At 37.5% G+C, this 26,655-nt stretch overlaps 6 protein-coding genes across 6 annotated transcripts; 2 read left to right on the forward strand and 4 right to left on the reverse strand.

The window, feature by feature from the left end:
* Positions 1-537: 537 nt before the first annotated feature.
* LOC142979057 (peritrophin-1-like) lies at positions 538-1,868 on the reverse strand. Its single transcript, XM_076123817.1, has 2 exons — positions 1,862-1,868; positions 538-1,178 (listed from the first exon to the last, which is right to left on the reverse strand). Exons 1-2 carry the CDS (start codon positions 1,866-1,868, stop codon positions 538-540), a joined length of 648 nt encoding a protein of 215 aa, XP_075979932.1.
* Positions 1,869-2,270: 402 nt separating this feature from the next.
* Positions 2,271-20,249, forward strand: LOC142979058 (uncharacterized). The gene is made up of 8 exons (XM_076123818.1): positions 2,271-2,315; positions 2,979-3,617; positions 9,263-9,894; positions 11,482-11,569; positions 14,197-14,831; positions 16,494-16,595; positions 17,482-17,542; positions 19,533-20,249. The coding sequence occupies exons 1-8, from the start codon at positions 2,309-2,311 to the stop codon at positions 20,171-20,173; spliced, it is 2,805 nt and encodes a 934-aa protein (XP_075979933.1). The 5' UTR covers positions 2,271-2,308; the 3' UTR covers positions 20,174-20,249.
* On the reverse strand, positions 5,370-6,647 carry LOC142978702 (peritrophin-1-like). The gene is made up of 2 exons (XM_076123233.1): positions 6,592-6,647; positions 5,370-6,123 (listed from the first exon to the last, which is right to left on the reverse strand). Exons 1-2 carry the CDS (start codon positions 6,596-6,598, stop codon positions 5,483-5,485), a joined length of 648 nt encoding a protein of 215 aa, XP_075979348.1. The 5' UTR covers positions 6,599-6,647; the 3' UTR covers positions 5,370-5,482.
* Positions 11,872-13,271, reverse strand: LOC142978700 (peritrophin-1-like). Its single transcript, XM_076123230.1, has 2 exons — positions 13,157-13,271; positions 11,872-12,544 (listed from the first exon to the last, which is right to left on the reverse strand). Exons 1-2 carry the CDS (start codon positions 13,161-13,163, stop codon positions 11,904-11,906), a joined length of 648 nt encoding a protein of 215 aa, XP_075979345.1. The 5' UTR covers positions 13,164-13,271; the 3' UTR covers positions 11,872-11,903.
* Positions 16,911-18,205, reverse strand: LOC142978701 (peritrophin-1-like). Its single transcript, XM_076123231.1, has 2 exons — positions 18,131-18,205; positions 16,911-17,579 (listed from the first exon to the last, which is right to left on the reverse strand). Exons 1-2 carry the CDS (start codon positions 18,135-18,137, stop codon positions 16,939-16,941), a joined length of 648 nt encoding a protein of 215 aa, XP_075979346.1. The 5' UTR covers positions 18,138-18,205; the 3' UTR covers positions 16,911-16,938.
* A 4,273-nt stretch (positions 20,250-24,522) lies between the features above and the next one.
* Positions 24,523-26,434, forward strand: LOC142978699 (chondroitin proteoglycan 2-like). The gene is made up of 2 exons (XM_076123229.1): positions 24,523-24,621; positions 24,987-26,434. The coding sequence occupies exons 1-2, from the start codon at positions 24,615-24,617 to the stop codon at positions 26,291-26,293; spliced, it is 1,314 nt and encodes a 437-aa protein (XP_075979344.1). The 5' UTR covers positions 24,523-24,614; the 3' UTR covers positions 26,294-26,434.
* Positions 26,435-26,655: the final 221 nt, after the last annotated feature.

The raw sequence follows: 26,655 nt of genomic DNA on the forward strand, positions 1-26,655 counted from the left end.
TAGCAGTAAATTGCGTATGATAGTTAAAAAATGTGTATGTACTAATTAAAAAATAGAATAAGTAAGTACTGGAGAGTGTCTTGAACAAATTGTAATCTGCGACATAATAACAAACCCCAATAAACGTATGTGTACTACAGTATGATAAATACAATGACATACAAGATGAGATAATCTAATAAAATTCAGGAAACGCAAATTCGAAACAGAGTATGGATGCCAATAACGCAATGGTAGTATGTTGTAGGTATAGTAGCAAGTGACGTTCTTTAGCGTGCGTGCATTAGATAATTCCCATAGCGTAGAAAGGTGTGGTTTTATGTTACGATAATTGTTCGTATGTATACTCATTTCTTGATTTTTATTTTTTTCATTTGGTCCATTCAAAAAAATATAAGTTTTAATTTGCAATAATCATTTAATTTTTCGAAGTTTACGGGTATTTAATTACAATTATCCAGCCATTAACATATGTTACATTGTAGATAGTAGTTGTATTACGTTGATTTTGAAAACAATTTTTTTCTGAGTCAATGCTTAAACAACTCTGTTGCCACAGTCGACGTTTTGTGCGAAGTCGCAAGCCGCCTTTGTCGGATTGAACAAAGTGTTTGGTGCGCACGTGAAGACCATTGGATGGCCTGACATACAAATGTAGAAGTTACTGCAGATTTCGTGAGCAATAAAAGTGGCATCAGATCCTTCAGCGGCGCAAATAGCAGCGGCCTGGCTGTCGTAATCGTTGTTAGCTCCAGGGATCACTCTGTCTCCACAGGTTACTGTATCACTAAATCCGCACGTGTTCGTAGTAGGATCGAACAAGAGATCAGCAGGGCACATTCGTGCAATTGGAACACCAGATGAGCATACATAGAACTGGTTGCAGTTTTCGTGCGCCACCAATTCACCATCAGAGCCAGCAGTTGCACAAATTTGCTTCGGGGCGTTGTGGCAATTGGCTGCAGACGGGAAGTCACACACGCTGTTTTCAGCGCTAAAGTGAAGTCCAGGAGGACAGCTCATTTCCAGGGGTATTCCATTTACGCACTGGTAAAACCGAGCACAATTCTCATGTGGCAGGAGCATATGAATGCCGCCGTCTACGGGGCATCCATGTTGGTTGAGTACCACTGATGCACGAGTGAGTGCAACAGCACAGAGCATAACGATCATTGAACCTGAAATAAAAAGAAATGGCTGTTATCACAATACATAAGGATTTGTAGTGTTCCGATCGGGAAAAGTGTTATTCGAAATGAGTATTTGCAATAAGGACCCGGCGAATTATTAAATAGTCCGTAATTCTCATTCACTGGCAAGAGAAGTACCGTTGAATAAAATGTGTCGAATGAGTCCAAGAGATCGAGTCATCAAGAGAGTATAATACAGACGTAACTTTTAAACTCTCGCGTTGCATGTTTAATGTATAATAGAATACGGGAATTAACGCGAACACGCATTTTACCTTAAAATGCCTAACGTTTCGGCGCAGGTTGCACTCGCCGTGGTCCCAGGCTGACATAGCCAGGCAGTCGCCTGCTGAGTCAGCCTGGGACCACGTTAATTCCCGTATTCTATTATACATATAATACAGACGGCTGAAGAGACAATTGATCATGCATTGTCAAACGCAAAACTTAAAAAAAAAAGAAAAAAGTCTATGGATAATCTTGAATAAAAAAAAAAACAAATTTTTAAATTTTTAAGCTACGTTGAAATTAGACATTTAAAATGAACTTCAAAATTAGTTTTTACGGCGTGAGAGGCGGTGATCAGATTTTTATATAAGATTAGTGGATAGCTAGCCGGTTGTCGATAGTCGATATATGTATACAATTGTCCCACAGATAACTATGCTTACCTTTCATATTTCAGTAGTGTTTTTACGGTGCTGTGTTTAGGTAAACAAGACTTTTTTTTGAAAGCTGCACTAACACTGATTGAGTATCGTCAATTGTAGAGAATTTATACAATTATTGTTCAGAATTCACACGAAATAATATTCACTGGTAAACTATGACAAGATATCTATAGGTCAGCAAATAAAGTAGACAGTTTATAACGGAAGTATTAGCCTACCTTATTTGTTGATCTGATGCTTATCATTTCATAATTGACCGGTGAAATATCTAAATAATCAAAACTAAGCCAATAACCAATCAATATCATCAATCAATCATGCGGAATAATCACCGTGTGAATTCGAGACAATAGCTTTGTATAAATTCTGTCCAATTGACCATAATCAATCATTGTTAGTGCAACTTTCAACGAAAAGTATTGCATACCTAAACGCACCGTGGTAAAAATGAAAGGTAAGGATAATTACTTTTGGAGTAATTGTATTCATACATATTATTATATTGACCATCGAGAACCAGCTGGATAAATAAAAAAATAAAAAATAATTATTTACTATTTATTTAGATATCGACAAAACTTATATAAAATCTCATCTCAACCTTTAGCGCCGTAGAAACTTATTTTGAAGTTCATTTTACTGTACTCGGCAATATGTTCTGTAGAAAATCGCGCTACCATTTTATTCTATACGCAGCTACTTATTGTATAGTGCAACACTAGCAGTTATAATTTTGCTACATTAATTTGTATTATTAGTTAGTTTATAGGAACATTTGTTATTTTTTTGTATTCAGGCTTATAAAGTTCTTTTTTTAATATTCCTGAGTCTGACAGTGATGATCAATTGTCTGTTCTCCCATGTTTATTATATGAGGTGCCTTTACACACACGCGAGCCTGTGTGTAAAGGCACCTATTCTGTTGATGACTCGATCTCTTGGACTCTTTTGACACATTTTATTCAACGGTACTTATTTGGCCAGTGAATGTGAATTGCGGACTTTTTAATAATGCTCCGGGTTCTCATTACAAATTCTCATTTCGAATAACCCTTTCCCGATCGGAAAACTACAAATCCTTTTGTATTATGGTAACAGCCATTTCTTTTTATTTCAGGCTCAATGATCGTTATGCTCTGTGCTTTTGCACTCACTCGTGCATCAGTGGTACTCAACCAACATGGATGCCCCGTAGACGGCGGCATTCATATGCTCCTGCCACATGAGAATTGTGCTCGTTTTTACCAGTGCGTAAATGGAATACCGCTGGAAATGAGCTGTCCTCCTGGACTTCACTTTAGCGCAGAATACAACGTGTGTGCCTTCCCGTCTGCAGCCAATTGCCAAAACACCCCGAAGCAACAAGCTCCCGAAATTTGTTCATCTGCTGGCTCTGATGGTGCATTGGTGGCGCACGAAAACTGCAACCAGTTCTATGTATGCTCATCTGGTCGTCCAGTTGCACATAATATGTGCCCTGCTGGTCTCTTGTTCGATCCTACTACGAGCACGTGCGGATTTAGTGATACAGTAACCTGTGGAGACAGAGTGATCCCTGGAGCTAACAACGATTACGACAGCCAGGCCGCTGCTATTTGCGCCGCTGAAGGATCTGATGCCACTTTTATTGCTCACGAAATCTGCAGTAACTTCTACATTTGTATGTCAGGCCATCCAATGGTCTTCACGTGCGCACCAAACACTTTGTTCAATCCGACAAAAGCGATTTGCGACTTCCCGCAACACGTCGACTGTGGCAACAGAGTTGTTTAAGTGATTGACTCAGAATATATTTTGTTTCAAAAAATCAATTGTTAACGCGGTACTAAATACAGTGTAACATATATTTATGACTTAATTGTTGTAATTTAATACCTGTAACATTCGAAAAATTAAACTGATTATTGCAAATTAAAAGCTCTCTTTTATTGAGTGGATTCCATTGCACGCAGCTAAGAAATAAGAATACATACATAATTATAATCCCATATATTCCCCATATTGTAAGGCAAGAGCCAAAGAACGCGACGTACAGTGATTCTTAAAAACTGCCTCTACCTCATTCACATACATACATCTTCACGTAAAGGACTGCCGTTGCACGATTTTCTACAGTGGGTACAATCGAGTATTAAAAGCTTGATATTTAAAATGTTCTGCAAAAATAGTTTCAATGGCGCCCATTAGAGGCGCTATACACATTTTTGTACAAGATTTATCGATAGCTAAAGCTTAGCCGGATGACAAAACTTGATAATGGGACAGAATTGTACTACAGACTACAGGTACTAACTAGACCCCCACCTTTTTGCAAGGCTTCACCGATATTCAACTTATTAACTGCATTCCTTCTCCTTTCCACACACCATATACATTTCTTGTGAGAATACTGTGAAAATACTGATATCTCTCTCTCTCTCTCTTTTGTGTCGGATGACGATCGGGTAAAGTTCTAAATAATTCTTAATAGTAGCTCGAAGTTTGGTAAAGTGCTCGGTAAATGGCAATAGACTCGCAGGTATTACATGCAAGTAGCACTATGCGCGATCTTGGTATCGTACCTACCCGAAACCTCTTGAGCTGGTGACTTGCTGCCGTCGGGACTAATTTAAAATACTGTTATACTATGAAAAAGAAATGTTACGTATGTGATGACGGTGGAGGGGATCTATCGCCTGTAAAAAAAGACTTGCGAGCTCAGTCTGAACTCACTAGCTAAGTGTAACATCAGCGCGATTCTCTACAGTCGCTATCATAGGGTATCGAGGGTTTGCTATTAAAAATGTACGGCAAAATTTGTTACTACGACGCCCGCTAAAGGCACTAATCTATCATTCATACAACATTTTTCGATAGCCGGTTGCCGATGTTCGATAGTGGTTGAGAATTGAGCTACTGTATCTTTCTCACTATTTATATTTTGCCTTTTTTTAAATCATTTATTCAAATTTAGTTAGTATTTCAGTTTTATGGTTACAGAACTTGTCATTTCGCATAAGATTTGTGATAAATAAATAGTAAATGCGTTTAATATGATCGGTATTGTTTAGTATTTGCTTCAAATTCTGGTTTCCTGAAAATTGGTTATCAATGAAATGGTCGGACATTCTTTGATAGTAATATGATTGGGCTACAATACTTGATTATGAGAAAAATAATTGATGTTTAATTTCTTTTTTTTAAAGAACGAATGAGAATATTTACTTACCGAGCACGTAAATATTCCCATTTGTTTTTTTATCGTAGTGTTTTTTAACGAGATATGCTAAGATGCAGATGAAAAAAACGGGTAATAATGAGAATATTAGTCATATTTTGCAAAACAGTCAGATGTAAAGCACACGCAACCGGCGGTCCTCTAAGAAAATATGTTTGGATGTGTATGAAACAAACAGTTTGTAAGTGTTTATGTCTGCATGTATCTACAGTTATTTCTTAGCTGCGCACAATTGGTTTCCCTCAATAAAAGAAAGGTATTAATTTGCAATAATCATTTAATTTTTCGAAGGTTACGGGTATTTAATGAAAATAATTTAGTCCTAAATATGTGTTACATTGTGTGTAGTATTGTATAACGTTAACAATTGATTTTCGAAAACAATTTTTATCTGAGTCAATAGCTTAAACAACTCTGTTGCCACAGTCGACGTTTTGTGCGAAGTCGCAAGCCGCCTTTGTCGGATTGAACAAAGTGTTTGGTGCGCACGTGAAGACCATTGGATGGCCTGACATACAAATGTAGAAGTTACTGCAGATTTCGTGAGCAATAAAAGTGGCATCAGATCCTTCAGCGGCGCAAATAGCAGCGGCCTGGCTGTCGTAATCGTTGTTAGCTCCAGGGATCACTCTGTCTCCACAGGTTACTGTATCACTAAATCCGCACGTGCTCGTAGTAGGATCGAACAAGAGTTCAGCAGGGCACATTCGTGCAATTGGAACACCGGATGAGCATACATAGAACTGGTTGCAGTTTTCGTGCGCCACCATTTCACCATCAGAGCCAGCAGTTGCACAAATTTGCTTCGGGGAGTTGTGGCAATTGGCTGCAGACGGGAAGTCACACACGCTGTTTTGAGCGCTAAAGTGAAGTCCAGGAGGACAGCTCATTTCCAGGGGTATTCCATTTATGCACTTGTAAAAACGAGCACAATTCTCATGTGGCAGGAGCATATTAATACCGGTGTCTGCGGGGCATCCATGTTGGTTGAGTACCACAGCTGCACGAGTGAGTGCAACAGCACAGAGCATAGTAATCACTGAGCCTGAAAGGAAAAGTTACGGTTTTTATCATAATCAGAATCGCGCTACGGGAAAAGGGTAATTTGAAATTAGAATTTTTAATGAGAGCCCGCAGTATTTATAAATAGTCCGTAGTTCACATTCACTGGCAAAATAAGTACGGTTGAATAAAATGTGTCAAATGAGTACAAGAGATCGAGCCATCAAGAAAGTATAATAAATAAGTAAGTAAAGTAGAATAAAAACCACCTCATTGTGTAATATTATTACAATAAACAGTAAATTAATTAATCAGCGTCTCTAGTAGACTTCGTAGAAACCATTTTTGCAGCACATTTTGAATGTCAATTTGTCGATACTCGATGGTCCCGATGGTAGAGAATAGCGCCACTGGTTTTCCTTGGTACAAGATTTGTCATTGGAGCAGCCAGTTGTCGATAGTCGATATATATATTTATGTATACAATTTCCCCACAGATAACTATTCTTACCTTTCATATTTCAGCAGTATTTTTTCTGTGCTGTGTTTAGGTATCCAATACTTTCTGTTGAAAGTTGCACTAACAATGATTGAGTATGGTCAATTGGACAGAATTTATACTAAGCTACTGTTTCGAATTCACACAGAGATTGATCCGTGTTATTTATTGATAATATTAATACTCAGGCTTAGTATCAATTATTTCTGGGGGCACGGAAGTGCCCCCGCAAGTCGAGCAAAAAAAAAAGCGGCACGGCCGTAACATAACATCCTTTTCTCGAAGCAATTCGGGCTATTTTTGACCCCCCCATAATTTCTTTGTGGATAAAACAAGAAGCCTGGATTTTCAGCAACTAATCAGTCATTGTCTAAACACGGTATATTTAAAATTTCAGTCAATTCGAACCAGTAGTTTAAGAATGACAACTTGTTAAAATTTTGAATTTTGTCACTCACTGATTCACTGACTCACTGACTCACCGATCATCAAAAGTCTAAGGTACTTCTAGCAAACTTAGAAGCTTAAAATTTAGAATACAAATAGGGTTTAGTGTCTTAATCATGGGAAAAATTCAATATTTTCTAATTTCGGTCCAGTTTTCTAAATACACCAACTGCAGCAATAACTTTGTAATCCTATATAAATGTATAAGATTACAAGGTTACATTTGCAGTTAATGAATTATTATTACTGTAGAAAATAAAATAAAAATAAATAGGTGTAAATAGGTACCTACTATATGAGGCATAACGGGAGGGGGTATAGGGTGGGTAAGGGTGTTTAGCCCATGAAACTGAACAACATTCCCATAGGAAAATATGTTGAATTATGAAAAAAAAAAACGTCTTTCCATACAAATTGGACTTATGTTCGCTCTACAAAAAGAAGTGTGATGCCACCAAAAACATTCTGTAAAAAACCTCAAGTCTCGCCGTAAAAAGTTGTGAGATCTATATAATACCAAGTCGATTAATCTATTTAGTCTCTACTTAAAGGACCTTCTGTCTTAAGTTATTACGTATGTTAATATCATGCCAATTTAAAAAAAAATACCTTTAAAACAAATAGATCGACTTGGTCATCGCAAGAAAACACAAATTCGCTATTAACATTTCAGGAGCATTAACTTCTCGTCGTGCTGTGTAGTGTGATACATACTAATAATCAAATCATGCGATGGCCAGGTCGGTCTATTTGTTTTAGAGGTATTTTTTTAAAAATTGGCATGATAATAACATACGTAATAACTTAAGACAGAAGGTCCTTTAAGTAGAGACTAAATAGATTAATCGACTTGGTATTATATAGATCTCACAACTTTTTACGGCGAGACTTGAGGTTTTTTACAGAATGTTTTTGGTGGCATAGAAATTATACAGGAAAGCTATGAAATGATAAGTATCAAATCAACAAATAAATTTGATAATAACTATTTATGATACTACTAGCTGACCCGCGCAACTTCGCTTGCGTCACATATTACGCCATATTTTTGTAACACTTTTTACTGTTACCTACTCTGCTCCTATTGGTCGAAGCGTGATGATATAAAATATCCTTTTTTTTCACGAAAAATATTCTCAAAATTATTTATATCTCTTATATAACGAATTCGCGCTAAGACATATCCGCCATTAAAACAGTTGCCATGGCAACGTAATTTTGTTAATTCAATGTCATTATAATATTGATATTTCGCGACTTCGTTGAATTTTCTGAATTTTCCCGGGAAATGCGTCATTTCCCCGGGGTAAAAAGTAGCCTATGTCCTTTCTCGGGTATCAAAATATCTCCATACCAAATTTCATGCAAATTGGTTCAGTAGTTTAGACGTGATTGAGTAGCAGACAGACAGACAGACAGACAGACAGACAGACAGAGTTACTTTCGCATTTATAATATTAGTATGGATATTTCACAGCTTACAACGGAAGTATTAGTTTTCCTTATTTATAGATCTGATGTTTATCGTTTCATAGCTGAACCGTGAAATTACCAAATAATCAATCAATATTATCAATACATAATGCGTAATAATCACCGTGTGAATTCGAGACAAAAGCTTAGTATAAATTCGGTCCAATTGACTGTACCCAATCAGTGTTAGTGTAACTTCCAACGAAAAGTACCGGATATCATAACACAGTCCAGAAAAAAATACTACTGAAATATGAAAGGTAAGGATAGTAATCTGTGGAGTAATTCTATACATATATCGACTATCGACAACTAGCTAGCAACGACAAATCTCGCATGAAATTTTGAGCACCGCCTCTAGCGCCGTAGAAATGTTCGTTGTTCAATGCTACTGACCGTTTTTATTGTATAGTGCGACACTAGCAGTCATAATTTTGCTACATTAATTTATTGTTTATTGTAATTATATTACAAAATGTGGTATTTTCTTCTATTCAAACTTATAATTTTTTTTTTATTTCGAAGTTCAACAATCTCTTCTTCCGTTTTTATTATACTCTCATGATGACTCGATCTCTTGTACTCATGTAACATATTTTATGTAACGGTACTTATTTCGCCAGTGAATGTGAATTACGGACTGTTCATTAATTCTCCGTTCTCAATACAAATTCTAATTTCAAATAACACCTTTCCCAGTCGGACCACCAGGTATCCTGTTGACTATGACCATTATAATAACAGTCGTAACTTTTCCTTTCAGGCTCAGTGATTACTATGCTCTGTGCTGTTGCACTCACTCGTGCAGCAGTGGTACTCAATCAACATGGATGCCCCGCAGACACCGGTATTAATATGCTCCTGCCACATGAGAATTGTGCTCGTTTTTACAAGTGCATAAATGGAACACCCCTGGAAATGAGCTGTCCTCCTGGACTTCACTTTAGCGCTGAAAACAACGTGTGTGACTTCCCGTCTGCAGCCAATTGCCACAGCGCCCCTAAGCAAATTTGTGCAACTGCTGGCTCTGATGGTGAATTGGTGGCGCACGAAAACTGCAACCAGTTCTATTTATGCTCATCTGGTCGTCCAATTGCATATACGTGCCCTGCTGGTCTCTTGTTCGATCCTACTACGAGCACGTGCGGATTTAGTGATACAGTAACCTGTGGAGACAGAGTGATCCCTGGAGCTAACAACGATTACGACAGCCAGGCCGCTGCTATTTGCGCCGCTGAAGGATCTGATGCCACTTTTATTGCTCACGAAATCTGCAGTAACTTCTACATTTGTATGTCAGGCCATCCAATGGTCTTCACGTGCGCACCAAACACTTTGTTCAATCCGACAAAGGCGGCTTGCGACTTCGCACAAAACGTCGACTGTGGCAACAGAGTTGTTTAAGCTATTGACTCAGATAAAAATTGTTTTCTAAAATCGATATTGTTAACTTAATTCAATACTACACACAATGTAACACATATTTATGACTGAATTATTGTCATTAAATACCCGTTAACTTCGAGATATTAAATTCAGTATTGCAAATTAATAACTTTCTTTTATTGAGTGGACCCAATCGTACGCAGCTAAAAAATCAGACTGGACTCATTGTTTTTTTTTTTCAAAGCAATTCATTTTCACTTAATCTTGTGTTTTAATTAAAGAAAGCCCTTCCAATTTATACAGTAACATATCTGTATCTTACCATATCTTGAGAATATACTGCCCGACTAAGCACGCATAAATTATTCTATTTAAAAAGAGGTGCACAGTACCTCGATTCTCTACCACTATCGACTACCGACAAAGACTAGCTATCGACATTTCAAATGTACTGCCAAACAGTTTCTACGACGCCCGTCAGAGGCGCCGATCAGATTTTCACTCGGTGACAGGTCGTATGTCGGTAGTAGGTAGTAGTAGAGAATCGAGCTACTGTAGCTATTGTGTAGGTCGGTTGTCGGTAGTCGATAGTAGTAGAGAATCGAGCAAAAGTTTCTCATAATCTAGTGTTGATGGAAAATCTTACATGAGAGGGACTCCCTACTCCGTTCAATTTTATTTATTTCTTCATTGTGGTTATTATCAGGCATGTTTTTTTTTGTTGATAAATAGGTATAAATAAAATGTCTCGAATATAATCTGTAACATAAGAAAATGATCAATAACACTCAAATATCATTAAAATAATTACTACCACCTTGGCGCGGTCGGTAGTGAATCTGGCAACTTATCGTGTGGTCTTGGATTCGTTCTTTTTATTTATGAAATAATATATACAAAACAAAGCAGTACATTTTAAGTTGTTAAAACATAAACAATACATTGGTTTTGTTTTAAACTATGTCATTAGCTCTCTCCTTCTCTCTCCATTGTGTATTATATTAATGACGACCAGTAGCACTTTGCGCGACCAGGGTATCGAACCTGAGACCTCCTGATCTAGTGTCTTGCTGCCAGGTTGTGTCACCGGCTTGTCATCGAGAAGTTTTGTAAAATAATTTGATCAGCGCCTCTTACGAGCGTCGTTGAAACTATTTTAGCAGTAAGATTCCTAAATATACGTTTTAAATGAAATGGAGAAGCTTTCTTTGATTAAAACATAGATTAAGTGCAACTGTAGCTCGATTTGATGTAGACTGGTACCTATCGACTACAGACAACCGGCTTGTCATCGAGAAATTTTGTAAACAAACTTGATCAGCGCCTCTTACGAGCGTCGTTGAAACTATTTTAGCAATACATTATAACTGCCAAACTTTCGATACTCGATAGAACTGACTGTAAGGAATCGCGCGACTGTGTACCTCCTTTTAAATAAAATTATTGTTTATTAGCAAAACAAGTGAATGAGAATGCTTACTCGGGCAGTATATTCACGAGATATAGTAAGATACAAATCAATAGAGTGGAGTGCATTCTTTAAAAACACACAAGATTATGTGAAAGTGTATTGCTTTTTTAATATTTTTTTGCTAGGAGAACAAGTGCATCGGTTTGTATACCTACTTCTTCAAGCAGTATGCCCATGAGAGATGTTTAGATAGATGCAGTCGTAGAAAGGAGAGTAAATGCTGGTAATAAGGTAAATATCGGTGATTTCTTGCATAACAGTCGGGTGCGTACTCGTAACCGGCGGTCCTCTTAGGGAAGAAGAATCTCTGCATGACGCGTTCTTTAGCCCCTGCCTTCCAATAAAGAAAAAAGGCGAGATTTGAAGTAAGTATGTACTGTTATTTCATAACTGCGTACAATTGGTTCCACTCAATAAATGAAAGGTGTCACTTTGCAACAATCAGTTTAATTCTTCGAAGATTACAGATATTTAATCACAATAATTCTGCCATAAATGCCGTTAACAATATCGATTTTAGAAAACAATTTTTGTCTGAGTCAATAGCTTAAACAACTCTGTTGCCACAGTCGACGTTTTGTGCGAAGTCGCAAGCCGCCTTTGTCGGATTGAACAAAGTGTTTGGTGCGCACGTGAAGACCATTGGATGGCCTGACATACAAATGTAGAAGTTACTGCAGATTTCGTGAGCAATAAAAGTGGCATCAGATCCTTCAGCGGCGCAAATAGCAGCGGCCTGGCTGTCGTAATCGTTGTTAGCTCCAGGGATCACTCTGTCTCCACAGGTTACTGTATCACTAAATCCGCACGTGCTCGTAGTAGGATCGAACAAGAGACCAGCAGGGCACGTATATGCAATTGGACGACCAGATGAGCATAAAAAGAACTGGTTGCAGTTTTCGTGCGCCACCATTTCACCATCAGAGCCAGCAGTTGCACAAATTTGCTTCGGGGCATTGTGGCAATTGGCTGCAGACGGGAAGTCACACACGCTGTTTTCAGTGCTAAAGTGAAGTCCAGGAGGACAGCTCATTTCCAGGGGTGTTCCATTTATACACTTGTAAAAACGAGCACAATTCTCATGTGGCAGGAGCATATTAATACCGGTGTCTGCGGGGCATCCATGTTGGTTGAGTACCACTGATGCACGAGTGAGTGCAACAGCACAGAGCATAGTAATCACTGAGCCTGAAAGGAAAAGTTACGGCTGTTATCATAATGGTCATAGTCAACAGGATATTTAATTCCGATCTGTAGCTCGATTCTCTGCTACTAACGACTACCGATAACAACATTTTGTATGAAAATATGATTAGCGCCTCTAACAGGCGTCGTAGAAAGTAGTGTAGCTCGACAGTACCGACTGTGCAGAATCGCGCTACGGGAAAAGGGTAATTTGAAATTAGAATTTTTAATGAGAGCCCGCAGTATTTATAAATAGTCCGTAGTTCACATTCACTGGCAAAATAAGTACCGTTGAATAAAATGTGTCAAATGAGTACAAGAGATCGAGCCATCAAGAAAGTATAATAAATAAGTAAGTGAAGTAGAATAAAAACCACCTCATTGTGTAATATTATTACAATAAACAGTAAATTAATAAATCTGCGTCTCTAGTAGACTTCGTAGAAACCATATTTGCAACACGTTTTGTATGTCAATTTGTCGATACTCGATGGTCCCGATGGTAGAGAATAGCGCCACTGTTTTTCCTTGGTACAAGATTTGTCAGTGGAGCAGCCAGTTGTCGAAAGTCGATATATTTATGGATACAATTTCCCAACAGATAACTATTCTTACCTTTCATATTTCAGTAGTATTTTTTCTGTGCTGTGTTTAGGTATCCAATACTTTCCGCTGAAAGTTGCACTAACAATGATTGACTACGGTCAATTGGACAGAATTTATACTAAGCTACTGTTTCGAATTCACACAGAGATTGATCCGTGTTATTTATTGATAATATTGATACTCAGGCTTAGTATCGATTATTTAGAAATTATACAGGAAAGCTATGAAATGATAAGTATCAAATCAACAAATAAATTTGATAATAACTATTTATGATACTATATTTCACAGCTTACAACGGAAGTATTAGTTTTCCTTATTTATAGATCTGATGTTTATCGTTTCATAGCTGAACCGTGAAATTACCAAATAATCAATCAATATTATCAGTAAATAATACGTAATAATCACCGTGTGAATTCAAGACAAAAGCTTAGTATAAATTCGGTTCAATTGACTGTACCCAATCAGTGTTAGTGTAACTTCCAACGAAAAGTATCGGATATCTTAACACAGTCCAGAAAAAAATACTACTGAAATATGAAAGGTAAGGATAGTTATCTGTGGAGTAATTCTATACATATATCGACTATCGATAACTAGCTAGCAACGACAAATCTCGCATGAAATTTTGAGCACCGCCTCTAGCGCCGTGGAAATGTTCGTTGTTCGATGCTACTGACCGTTTTTATTGTATAGTGCGACACTAGCAGTCATAATTTTGCTACATTAATTTGTTGTTTATTGTAATTATATTACAAAATGTGGTATTTTCTTCTATTCAAACTTATATTTTTTTTTTATTTCTAAGTTTAACAATCTCTTCTTCCGTTTTTATTATACTCTCATGATGACTCGATCTCTTGTACTTATTTAACATGTTTTATGTAACGGTACTTATTTCGCAAGTGAATGTGAATTACGGACTGTTCATTAATTCTCCGTTCTCAATACAAATTCTAATTTCAAATAACACCTTTCCCAGTCGGACCACCAGGTATCCTGTTGACTATGACCATTATGATAACAGTCGTAACTTTTCCTTTCAGGCTCAGTGATTACTATGCTCTGTGCTATTGCACTCACTCGTGCATCAGTGGTACTCAACCAACATGGATGCCCCGCAGACACCGGTATTAATATGCTCCTGCCACATGAGAATTGTGCTCGTTTTTACAAGTGCATAAATGGAATACCCCTGGAAATGAGCTGTCCTCCTGGACTTCACTTTAGCGCTGAAAACAGCGTGTGTGACTTCCCGTCTGCAGCCAATTGCCACAACTCCCCGAAGCAAATTTGTGCAACTGCTGGCTCTGATGGTGAATTGGTGGCGCACGAAAACTGCAACCAGTTCTATTTATGCTCATCTGGTCGTCCAATTGCATATATGTGCCCTGCTGGTCTCTTGTTCGACCCTACTACGAGCACGTGCGGATTTAGTGATACAGTAACCTGTGGAGACAGAGTGATCCCTGGAGCTAACAACGATTACGACAGCCAGGCCGCTGCTATTTGCGCCGCTGAAGGATCTGATGCCACTTTTATTGCTCACGAAATCTGCAGTAACTTCTACATTTGTATGTCAGGCCATCCAATGGTCTTCACGTGCGCACCAAACACTTTGTTCAATCCGACAAAGGCGGCTTGCGACTTCGCGCAAAACGTCGACTGTGGCAACAGAGTTGTTTAAGCTATTGACTCAGATAAAAATTGTTTTCTAAAATCGATATTGTTAACTTAATTCAATACTACACACAATGTAACACATATTTATGACTGAATTATTGTCATTAAATACCCGTAAACTTCGAGATATTAAATTTAGTATTGCAAATTAATAACTTTCTTTTATTGAGTGGACCCAATCGTACGCAGCTAAAAAATCAGAATGGACTCATTGTTTTTTTTTTTTCAAAGCAATTCATTTTCACTTAATCTAGTGTTTTAATTAAAGAAAGCCCTTCCAATTTATACAGTAACATATCTGTATCTTACCATATCTTGAGAATATACTGCCCGACTAAGCACGCATAAATTATTCTATTTAAAAAGAGGTGCACAGTACCTCGATTCTCTACCACTATCGACTACCGACAAAGACTAGCTATCGACATTTCAAATGTTTCTACGACGAATTGTCCAAACAGTTTCTACGACGCCCGTCAGAGGCGCCGATCAGATTTTCACTCGGTGACAGGTCGTATATCGGTAGTAGATAGTAGTAGAGAATCGAGCTACTGTAGCTATTGTAGGTCGGTTGTCGGTAGTAGATAGTAGTAAAGAATCGATCTACTGTAGCTATTGTAGGTCGGTTGTCGGTAGTCGATAGTAGTAGAGAATCGAGCAAAAGTTTCTCATAATCATAATAAAGTGTTGATGGAAAATCTTACATGAGAGGGACTCCCTACTCCGTTCAATTTTTTTTATTTCTTCATTGTGGTTATTATCAGGTATGTTTTTTTTTGTTGATAAATAGGTATAAATAAAATATCTCGAATATAATCTGTAACATAAGAAAATGATCAATAACACTCAAATATCATTAAAATAATTACTACCACCTTGGCGCGGTCGGTAGTGAATCTGGCAACTTATCGTGTGGTCTTGGATTTGTTCTTTTTATTTATGAAATAATATATACAAAACAAAGCAGTACATTTTAAGTTATTAAAACATAAACAATACATTGGTTTTGTTTTAAACTATGTCATTAGCTCTCTCCTTCTCTCTCCATTGTGTATTATATTAATGACGACCAGTAGCACTTTGCGCGACCAGGGTATCGAACCTGAGACCTCCTGATCTAGTGTCTTGCTGCCAGGTTGTGTCACCGGCTTGTCATCGAGAAGTTTTGTAAAATAATTTGATCAGCGCCTCTTACGAGCGTCGTTGAAACTATTTTAGCAGTAAGATTCCTAAATATACGTTTTAAATGAAATGGAGAAGCTTTCTTTGATTAAAACATAGATTAAGTGCAACTGTAGCTCGATTCGATGTAGACTGGTACCTATCGACTACCGACAACCGGCTTGTCATCGAGAAATTTTGTAAACAAACTTGATCAGCGCCTCTTACGAGCGTCGTTGAAACTATTTTAGCAATACATTGTAACTGTCAAACTTTCGATACTCGATAGAACTGACTAGAGAATCGCGCGACTGTGTACCTCCTTTTAAATAAAATTTTTTTTATTAGAAAATCAAGTGAATGAGGATGCGTGCTTACTCGGGCAGTATATTCACGAGATATAGTAAGATACAAATCAATATATGAATTGGAGGGGCTTTCTTTAAAAACACACAAGATTATATGACAACGTATTGCGTTTTATTTTATTTTTTGCTAGGAGAACAAGTGCATCGGTTTTTATACGTCTTCAAGCAGTATGCCCACGGGAGATGTTGAGATAGATGCAGTCGTAGAAAGGAAAGTAAATGCTGATAATAAGGTAAATATCGGTGATGTCTTGCATAACTGTCAGGTGCATACTCGTAACCGGCGGTTCTCTTAGAGAAGAAGAATGTCTGCATGACGCGTTCTTTGGCCCCTGTCTTCGAATATAGAAAAAGGCGAGATATAAAGTAAGTATGTACTGTTACTTCTTAGCTGCGTACAATTGGTTCCACTCAATAAAAGAAAGGTGTAACTTTGCAACAATCAGTTTAATTCTTCGAAGGTTACAGGTATTTAATCACAATAATTCTGCAATAAATATGTGTTTCATTGTGTGTAGTATTGTAACACGTTAACAATATCGATTTTAGAAAACAAATTTTATCTGAGTCAGTAGCTTAAACAACTCTGTTGCCACAGTCGACGTTTTGCGCGAAGTCGCAAGCCGCCTTTGTCGGATTGAACAAAGTGTTTGGTGCGCACGTGAAGACCATTGGATGGCCTGACATACAAATGTAGAAGTTACTGCAGATTTCGTGAGCAATAAAAGTGGCATCAGATCCTTCAGCGGCGCAAATAGCAGCGGCCTGGCTGTCGTAATCGTTGTTAGCTCCAGGGATCACTCTGTCTCCACAGGTTACTGTATCACTAAATCCGCACGTGCTCGTAGTAGGATCGAACAAGAGACCAGCAGGGCACGTATATGCAATTGGACGACCAGATGAGCATAAATAGAACTGGTTGCAGTTTTCGTGCGCCACCATTTCACCATCAGAGCCAGCAGTTGCACAAATTTGCTTCGGGGCGTTGTGGCAATTGGCTGCAGACGGGAAGTCACACACGCTGTTTTCAGCGCTAAAGTGAAGTCCAGGAGGACAGCTCATTTCCAGGGGTATTCCATTTATGCACTTGTAAAAACGAGCACAATTCTCATGTGGCAGGAGCATATTAATACCGGTGTCTACGGGGCATCCATGTTGGTTGAGTACCACTGCTGCACGAGTGAGTGCAACAGCACAGAGCATAGTAATCACTGAGCCTGAAATGAAAAGTTACGGCTGTTATCATAATGGTCATAGTCAACAGGATATCTGGTGGTCCGACTGGCAAAAGTGTTATTTGTAATTAGATTTTTTATTGATAACGGAGAATCATTGAATAGTCCGTAATTCACATTCACTGGCAAAATAAGTACCGTTACATAAAATATGCTAAATGAGTACAAGAGATCGAGTCATTAAGAGAGTATAATAGAAACGCAAGAAGAGATTGTTAAACTTAGAAATGTCAAAAAAAAAACTTTATAAGCTTGAATAAAAGAAAATACCACTTTTTGTAATATTATTACGAGGAACAATAAATTAATGTAGCTAAAGTATGACTGCTAATGTCGCACTATACAATAAAAACCTACGTATAATAAAATAGAGCCGCGATTTTCTACGGTCAGTAGCATCGAACAACGAACATTTCTACGGTGCTAGAGGCGGTGCTCAAAATTTAATGCGAGATTTGTCGTTGCTAGCTAGTTGTCGATAGTCGATATATGTATATTATGTATAGAATTACTCCACAGATTACTATCCTTACCTTTCATATTTAGGTAGTATTTTTTCTGGACCGTGTTAAGATATCCGATACTTTTCGTTGGAAGTTACACTAACACTGATTGGGTACAGTCAATTGAACCGAATTTATACTAAGCTTTTGTTTCGAATTCACACGGTGATTATTTCGCATTATTCATTGATAATATTGATTGATTATTTGGTAATTTCACGGTTCAACTATGAAACGATAAACATCAGATCTATAAATAAGGAAAACTAATACTTCCGTTGTAAGCTGTGAAATAAAGTATCATAAATAGTTATTATCAAATTTATTTGTTGATTTGATACTTATCATTTCATAGCTTTCCTGTATAATTTCTAAATAATCGATACTAAGCCCGAGTATCAATATTATCAATAAATAACACGGATCAATCTCTGTGTGAATTCACAACAGTAGCTTAGTATAAATTCTGTCCAATTGACCGTACTCAATCATTGTTAGTGCAACTTTCAACGGAAAGTATTGGATACCTAAACACAGAACAGGAAAAATACTACTGAAATATGAAAGGTAAGAATAGTTATCTGTGGGGAAATTGTATACATAAATATGTATATCGACTATCGACAATTGGCTGCTTGACTGACAAATCTTGTACCAAGGAAAATCAGTGGCGCGTTTCTCTACCATCGAGACCATCGTAGTATCGACAAATTGACATTCAAAATGTGCTGCAAAAATAGATTTTTTTTTTTCTTTTTTTTTTTTTTTAAAAAGACAACTCCCGCACTAAGAATTGCTCTTGTGTCGCGGGGACTTTTACAAACATACAAACAACAGACACAAAGCATAACCAGACCCGAAACAATTATTTGTGAATCGCACAAATAATTGCTCCGTGTGGGAATCGAACCCACGACCTCCCGACGCAGTAGTGTTGGCGTGGTGACCTAAACCACTGCGCTAAATGAGCTGGTTTTTATTCCAGCTTCAATTTTGACTTTTTTAAAATATTTCTGGGTCTGACAGTGTTTAATCATTGGCCTCTTCTCCCATATTTATTATACTTTCTTGATGGCTCGATCTCTTGTACTCATTAGACACATTTTATTCAACCGTACTTATTTTGGCAGTGAATGTGAACTACGGACTATTTATAAATTCTGCGGGCTCTCATTAAAAATTCTAATTTCAAATAACCATTTTCCTGTAGCGCGATTCTGTACAGTCGGTACTGTCGAGTATCGAATGTTTGACATTTAGAATAAAAAGATAAAATACTTTCCACCACGCCCGTTAGAGGCGCTAATCATATTTTCATACAAAATGTTGTTATCGGTAGTCGTTAGTAGCAGAGAGTCGAGCTACAGATCGGAACACTAAATATCCTGTTGACTATGACCATTATGATAAAAACCGTAACTTTTCATTTCAGGCTCAGTGATTACTATGCTCTGTGCTGTTGCACTCACTCGTGCATCAGTGGTACTCAATCAACATGGATGCCCCGCAGACACCGGTATTAATATGCTCCTGCCACATGAGAATTGTGCTCGTTTTTACAAGTGCATAAATGGAATACCCCTGGAAATGAGCTGTCCTCCTGGACTTCACTTTAGCGCTGAAAACAGCGTGTGTGACTTCCCGTCTGCAGCCAATTGCCACAACGCCCCGAAGCAAATTTGTGCAACTGCTGGCTCTGATGGTGAAATGGTGGCGCACGAAAACTGCAACCAGTTCTATTTATGCTCATCTGGTCGTCCAATTGCATATACGTGCCCTGCTGGTCTCTTGTTCGATCCTACTACGAGCACGTGCGGATTTAGTGATACAGTAACCTGTGGAGACAGAGTGATCCCTGGAGCTAACAACGATTACGACAGCCAGGCCGCTGCTATTTGCGCCGCTGAAGGATCTGATGGCACTTTTATTGCTCACGAAATCTGCAGTAACTTCTACATTTGTATGTCAGGCCATCCAATGGTCTTCACATGCGCACCAAACACTTTGTTCAATCCGACAAAGGCGGCTTGCGACTTCGCGCAAAACGTCGACTGTGGCAACAGAGTTGTTTAAGCTATTGACTCAGATAAAAATTGTTTTCTAAAATCGATATTGTTAACTTAATTCGATACCACACACAATGAAACACATATTTATTGCAGAATTATTGTGATTAAATACCTGCTACTTTTGAGACATTAAATTCATTATTGCAAATTAACACCTTTTTTTTATTGAGTGGACCAAAAAAAAAACCAACAATACATATAAAGCATCACCTCTTTTTCGCATATTGGAAGGCAGGAAGTCAAAGAATGAAACTTACTACGATTCCATCAAACAGCTCTTGCATCATTCACATCCATACAACTTCTTATGCCATCAAAAATATTCTGTAAAAACCCCAAGTCTCGCAGCTCAGTTTCTCTGCCGTAAAAAGTTGTGAGATCTATTTATTACCGAGTCGATTAATCTATTTAGTCTCTACTTAAAGGACCTTATGTCTTAAGTTATTACATAAGTTATTATCATACCAATATTAAAAATATTTAACGTCCAAATATACCGTGTTTATACAATGCCTGATTAGTTGCTGAAAATGCAGGCTTCTTGTTTTATCCACTACGAAATTACAGGGGGGTCGAAAATGGCCTGGATTGAGAAACAGAATGTACGAGAAAAGATGGTACGGCCGTGCCGCTTTTTTTTGCTCCACTTGCGGGGGCACTGCCGTGCCCCCAGATATAGAACTGCATGTTACGAGTACTACACACCGTGACCTTTTTGCAAGATGTCACTGATGTTTCACTTATTACCTGCATTCTCTCTCTTTTCCACATGTGCTTACTGCCGAGTACACATTCTCAGTCACATGTTTTACCGATAAAGAATAATTTTATTTAAAAAACCAAGGTCAAGTGCGAGTCGGTCTCGCGTACGACGGGTTCCGTTTTTACGCTTTGGGTACGGAACTCTAAAAATGTGATAAAGTTTTTCATAATCTAGTGTCTTATCGTCGTTAACGTGGTCACCTCGCCGCAATAACCGTTCTGAACCTGGTTGGTAATATGTATATCTCTTTAAGTATGTATTTAGAAGTATATAATAATATGAATGATATATTTATCAGTTACTTGCTTACCATAGTATACGCTCTTCTTAGCTTGGAATAAAATGACCGTGTGTGAGTTCTCTAATTATGCTTATTTATTTTTAATGTATTTCTCATTAGTAGTAATTATGAGATATGTTATCTTCACTAAAATTTTATAAAATCGTGCTTTTTGGAGAAGCGAGGAAGTAATGCACCCAAAAATACGTTATAAAGTATTAAATGATCAATCAAAACGGATTCTCTGCAATGCTATAACATTTACTAGTAATCGTTATCTTGAATATAATCTAGATTAAAACAAATTATCACTAGCACTTACATATCTCTGATAGGTATTTTCGCGACCTTTAATTACTGCTATTGTGGCTGCTGATCTTAAGTTCTCGAGCTATTTTAACAGTTAAATCAATGTATTGTAAAGACTTATTGGAAAAACTAGCAGTAAAGTGGACATATTTGGTTTACATAAGGATGCATTCAGTTTCGTTATCACTATTTAAAATCAAATATTTGGCACAGTAGCGCAGTTCTCTACAACTGTCAAATATCGGTAACCCACTAGCTATCGCCAAATTTAGTTTGACATTCTGATGATCGCCTCTAACGGACGCCGTAGGAACTATTTTGGTTGTACATTTTAAATGTCAAACTTTCGATACTCCATAATACCGACGGTAGAGAATCGCGCTACTGGTCACATGTATTTGCAATCTGTGAATAACAAAACCGAATAAACGTATGACAAATACAATAACATACGGGGTGAGCTATTCTAATAAAATTCAGGAAATGCAAACTTAAAACAGAATAATGGTACGAATTTAATCGACTGAACAAACATATGAATGCGGATCCTCGCCTTTTGTTACGATATATGAGACGTAATTCTTCAACAGCTTTGCAGGGACGCTGAAGCTACGTCGAGTGGAAATTTGAAAAGTTTCTTTATACACTCGTTGCTTTAACACACACACAAAACTGTGGGGCGTAAATACGTCACGTCAGTTTTCTTATTACTCAAGTTTGCGTTTAGTAAATTATTATTTCGACATTGCAATTTTAACTTTGTAGTGAAATAGGCGGTGTGCCATTTGTCAACTTTGTTTGTGTACTTAAGAGTTAATATGACAGATCCGTAACATCACACAATTATAAGTATTTATAAGTCAACAACTTGTTTAAAGAAGTGATAGCGTTTTACTTCTGTGAAGTTATATGCTTTTCTATAAAACTTAGAAAAAAAATATAACAATATATCCTAATTCTAATGGAAATGAGAAACGTCGAATTATTGCTAAAATATATTCTATCTATACTTAATATTATAAAGCTGAAGAGTTTGTTTGTTTTGTTGTTGGTTTGTTTGTTTGTTTGAACGCGCTAATCTCAGAAAGTATTAGTCCGATTTGAAAAATTCTTTCAGGGTTAGATAGTCCATTTATCGACGAAGGTTATAGGCTATATATCATCATGCTAAGACCAATAGGAGCAGTACCAGTGAAAAATGTTACAAAAACGGGGAGAATTTTGACCCATTCTCTCGTATCTGACGCAAGCGAAGTTGCGCGTGTCAGCTAGTTTTAAATATATAGTGTTATGAATAGTATAAAAAAGTATTAGAAAGAGAAGTAATATTCAATATAGAAAACAAAGAAAATATATATATATTTTCACATCAGCAAAGCCGTGGTGGCTATGTCCATTTGATATAAATAAAAAAATACAACAATATCGCTCAGTAGATGGTCATAAAATGATTAATTCCAATAAATCCATAACATTTTTTCAAGACACAAAAGCAAAAAGTTATTATTATCGTTTATTGCTTTTACCAGCTGATAATAAAAAAGATTTTAATCTGATCTTTATCTGACTGCAGTTTGTAGAAATCTTTAATATCTTTTTGTACTGCCGCCCAACAGAAAGATAATCAAAAGTTTTGATTTGCTGCCATGTGTATGCACCGATACCATCTTAATTTGTCCTTTTTATTAGCAATCTTAAAATATTTTCTTTGCTTTGATCTAAGTTTTTAACAATGATGATGACTTATTTACCTATGACATTCCTTGCACATTATCTCTCAATTTACAATTATTACATCATAGATTAAATTTTGTGCCGCTCCTTACGCAATAACAAGAACTCAATTCTATAAGCAATCTTTCCAAAGTAAAAAAATAGCACAACTTAATTTTGTTGATTTTTATGACCCAAAAATCTATTCTCTTTCTGTCAAAAACACAATTAGTACCGCCACTGTTTGTTGTTTAGATATTGCAGAACATACCTCTTACGTTCATTACTCGAATGCTAGTCGTATTACTCAGTTACAAGACAGTCAACTCTATTTCCTTGGAGACGGGACAAGAGAACCAATACAGCGTTGATTGACGCTATTGGGAGCAGTACAACACGTTAATGTATTGGAGTCTACAGTAACGATGTCATACCTAACACGGGTAATTGCTAGCCACTGATGCACGTCACCTTTGCTTAGTATGATCCGTAGCAATAACAAGATCGGTAGCGCAATTCTCTACAGTCGGTACTGTCGAGTATCGAAAGTTTGACATTTAAAATGTACTGCTAAAATAGTTCATACGACGCCCCATTTTTCTGTAAAATTACTCGATAGCCAGCCGGTTGACGAAGAAAATATTTTTGGAGTACTCTCGACGGTTCCAATTGTATATAATCGTGCTACAGTAACAAGCTATTAAGCAACTTTGACAAAGCGGTAACATGCAATTAAAATATCAAGCTAAACAGCAATTAAAACTTGTCAGTGTTTTACAGCCGCTATCATATTACGCGGCCAAATAGGAAGAAATTGCGTAATTAAGATCCTATAATCTGCATTAAAGCAATGATTAGATAAAGAGTATCTATATTTAATATAGATACGAGACTTCCTGGAATGGTAAGAAAGATTGCAAGTGATATTGACTTATGGGATATGATACTGAGGTCTATTACCTTACCGTCCTATTATTTCTTAAGCCCGGTTCCCTCTCCGTTAAACTCGCAAGCGCAAACTGCATACTGTCCGGCTATTTCTTGATGGAAACACAAGTATGCAGTTTTTTTGGGATTTCGTTTCTTCGCAAATAATTTACAAACACACCTTTGATACTAACACTAAGTTACGAGCGGTATTATTTTTTTGTTGATTTGATAATTATCATTTCATACTTCGCCAGTAGGATTTCCAAATAATCAATACCAAATCAGTGTATCAATATTATCAATAAATCACACAGATTATCTGCGTGTGAATTCAAAATAATAACTTTGTATAAATTGTGTGCAATTGGCGATACTCAATCAGTGTTAGTGCAACTTTCAACGAAAAATATTGGATACCTTAACACAGCACAGGACAAAAACTACTGAAATATGAAAGGTAATGAAAGTGATCAGTTTTATTCTATAAGTGCTTATCGTTTAGCGCGACACCAAAAACTACAAATACTTATTGTATTTTGTGTATTGTAACAATAATACTAGTTAAAAATAATACGTAAAACAAAAGAAATTTGCTTCTTACACACAGTTTGACTATATTCCTGAGTCAAAAATTTAAGATTAATAGTTCTTTCCATTGTCTTTAATATGATATATAATTGCCATATATATATTTCGCCACTTACTTTGCCAGTGGATATGAATTACTGACTATTTATCAATTCCACAACTCCTCTTTACATATAGGTAAATCCAAAAATCCTTTTCACGATGGCATAATAACTGCTTTTTTTTTCTTTTCAGGCGCAGTGATCACTGTGCTCTGTGCTGTTGCACTCACTCGTGCAGCAGTGGTAATCAACCAAAATGGATGCCCCGTAGACGGTGGCATTCATATGCTTCTGCCACATCCAAATTGTAATCGCTTTTACCAGTGCGTAAATGGACTACCAGTGGAAATGCGCTGTGCTCCTGGACTACAGTTTAGCCCTGAAAGCAACGTGTGTGACTTCCCAGCTGTAGTCAATTGCGTCAATGCCCCCGATGTTGATGACAGTGACGATAATAAGCAAGAATCCGAGGAAGAAATACCTCCCGGCGGCAATAACTCTGATCCTAGCAAAGCTATAGAAATTTGCGCAACATCAGGATCCGACGGTGTCTTGGTAGCCCACGAAAATTGCAATCAGTTTTACAAGTGCACCTTTGGACATCCAGTCGCTCTGATTTGTCCCGGTAATCTATTGTTCGACCCTGCTATTGACAGGTGCGAATATAGAGAAACGGTAGAGTGCGGAAACAGAGTCATCCCTCCTCTTAACGAGAATGAAGGAAGTGATTGGAAAGGCGATGGTGCTAACAATTACGACCCCAGCAAGGCTCCCGAAATCTGCGCCGCTGATGGTTCAGACCACGTTTATATCGCCCATGAAAACTGTGACCAATACTACAAATGTTGGGCTGGACTTCCAGTAGCTTTGGATTGCCCTGTTGGCTTGTTGTTCAACCCAATGAAAGACTTCTGCGACTGGCCTAGCCTAGTAGACTGTGGCAATAGACCAATTAGGGACAGTTTCGATAACTCTGGCAACAACAATAACAATAACAATGATTGGACTGACGTAGTACCCGAAGGCAACAATCATAATGATCCTAGCCAAGCTGCCGCAATCTGTGGAACTGCAGGCTCTGAAGGTGTTTTGATTGCCCACGAAAACTGCAACCAGTTCTATTCGTGTAATTTCGGACGCCCAGTTCCTCAAATATGCCCAAGTGGTCTTTTGTTCGACCCTACTAAGGACAGGTGCGAATGGAGTAACACAGTCACCTGTGGAGACAGAGTAGTCCCTGGACCTAACGATAACGACAACGGAGGAAGTCAGTGGAACGGTAATGGCGCTAACAACAATGACCCCAGCCAGGCCGCCGCTATTTGCGCCGCTGAGGGGTCTGATAACACATACATTGCTCACGAAATCTGCAGTAACTTCTACAAGTGTTGGGCAGGCCACCCAGTTGCATTTGCGTGCCCACCAAACACTTTGTTCAATCCGAAGAAGGACTACTGTGACTTCCCACAAAACGTCAATTGTGGCAACAAAATCGTTTAAGTAATTTAATCAAACTAAATTTGTTTTCAAAAACCAATAGTTAACGTGATACATGTAATTTAATCTATTTATGTGGCTGTAATTTTGTATTTAAATATTTGTAAGTTTCGAAAAATTAAAATTATTATTGCAAATTAATAACACTTTCTTTTATTGAAATGGATTATCGCTTGCAGATGAAAAGTAAGAATAATTTTATTTAAAAATCAGAATGTATTTTCATAGCCAGCATCTAATTTTCAATCTACATACAAAACGGAGGATCCAACATAAAAAGGCCAATGAGAATCCAATAGGTCGGACCAGACTGCTTTCTTTATGGGTGTCATTACTCAGGCTTGGAGGTTTTGCCACCTGAGCCA

The sequence above is a fragment of the Anticarsia gemmatalis genome, chromosome 15 (assembly GCF_050436995.1).
Source record: "Anticarsia gemmatalis isolate Benzon Research Colony breed Stoneville strain chromosome 15, ilAntGemm2 primary, whole genome shotgun sequence".
NCBI classification, from domain to species: Eukaryota; Metazoa; Arthropoda; class Insecta; order Lepidoptera; family Erebidae; genus Anticarsia; species Anticarsia gemmatalis.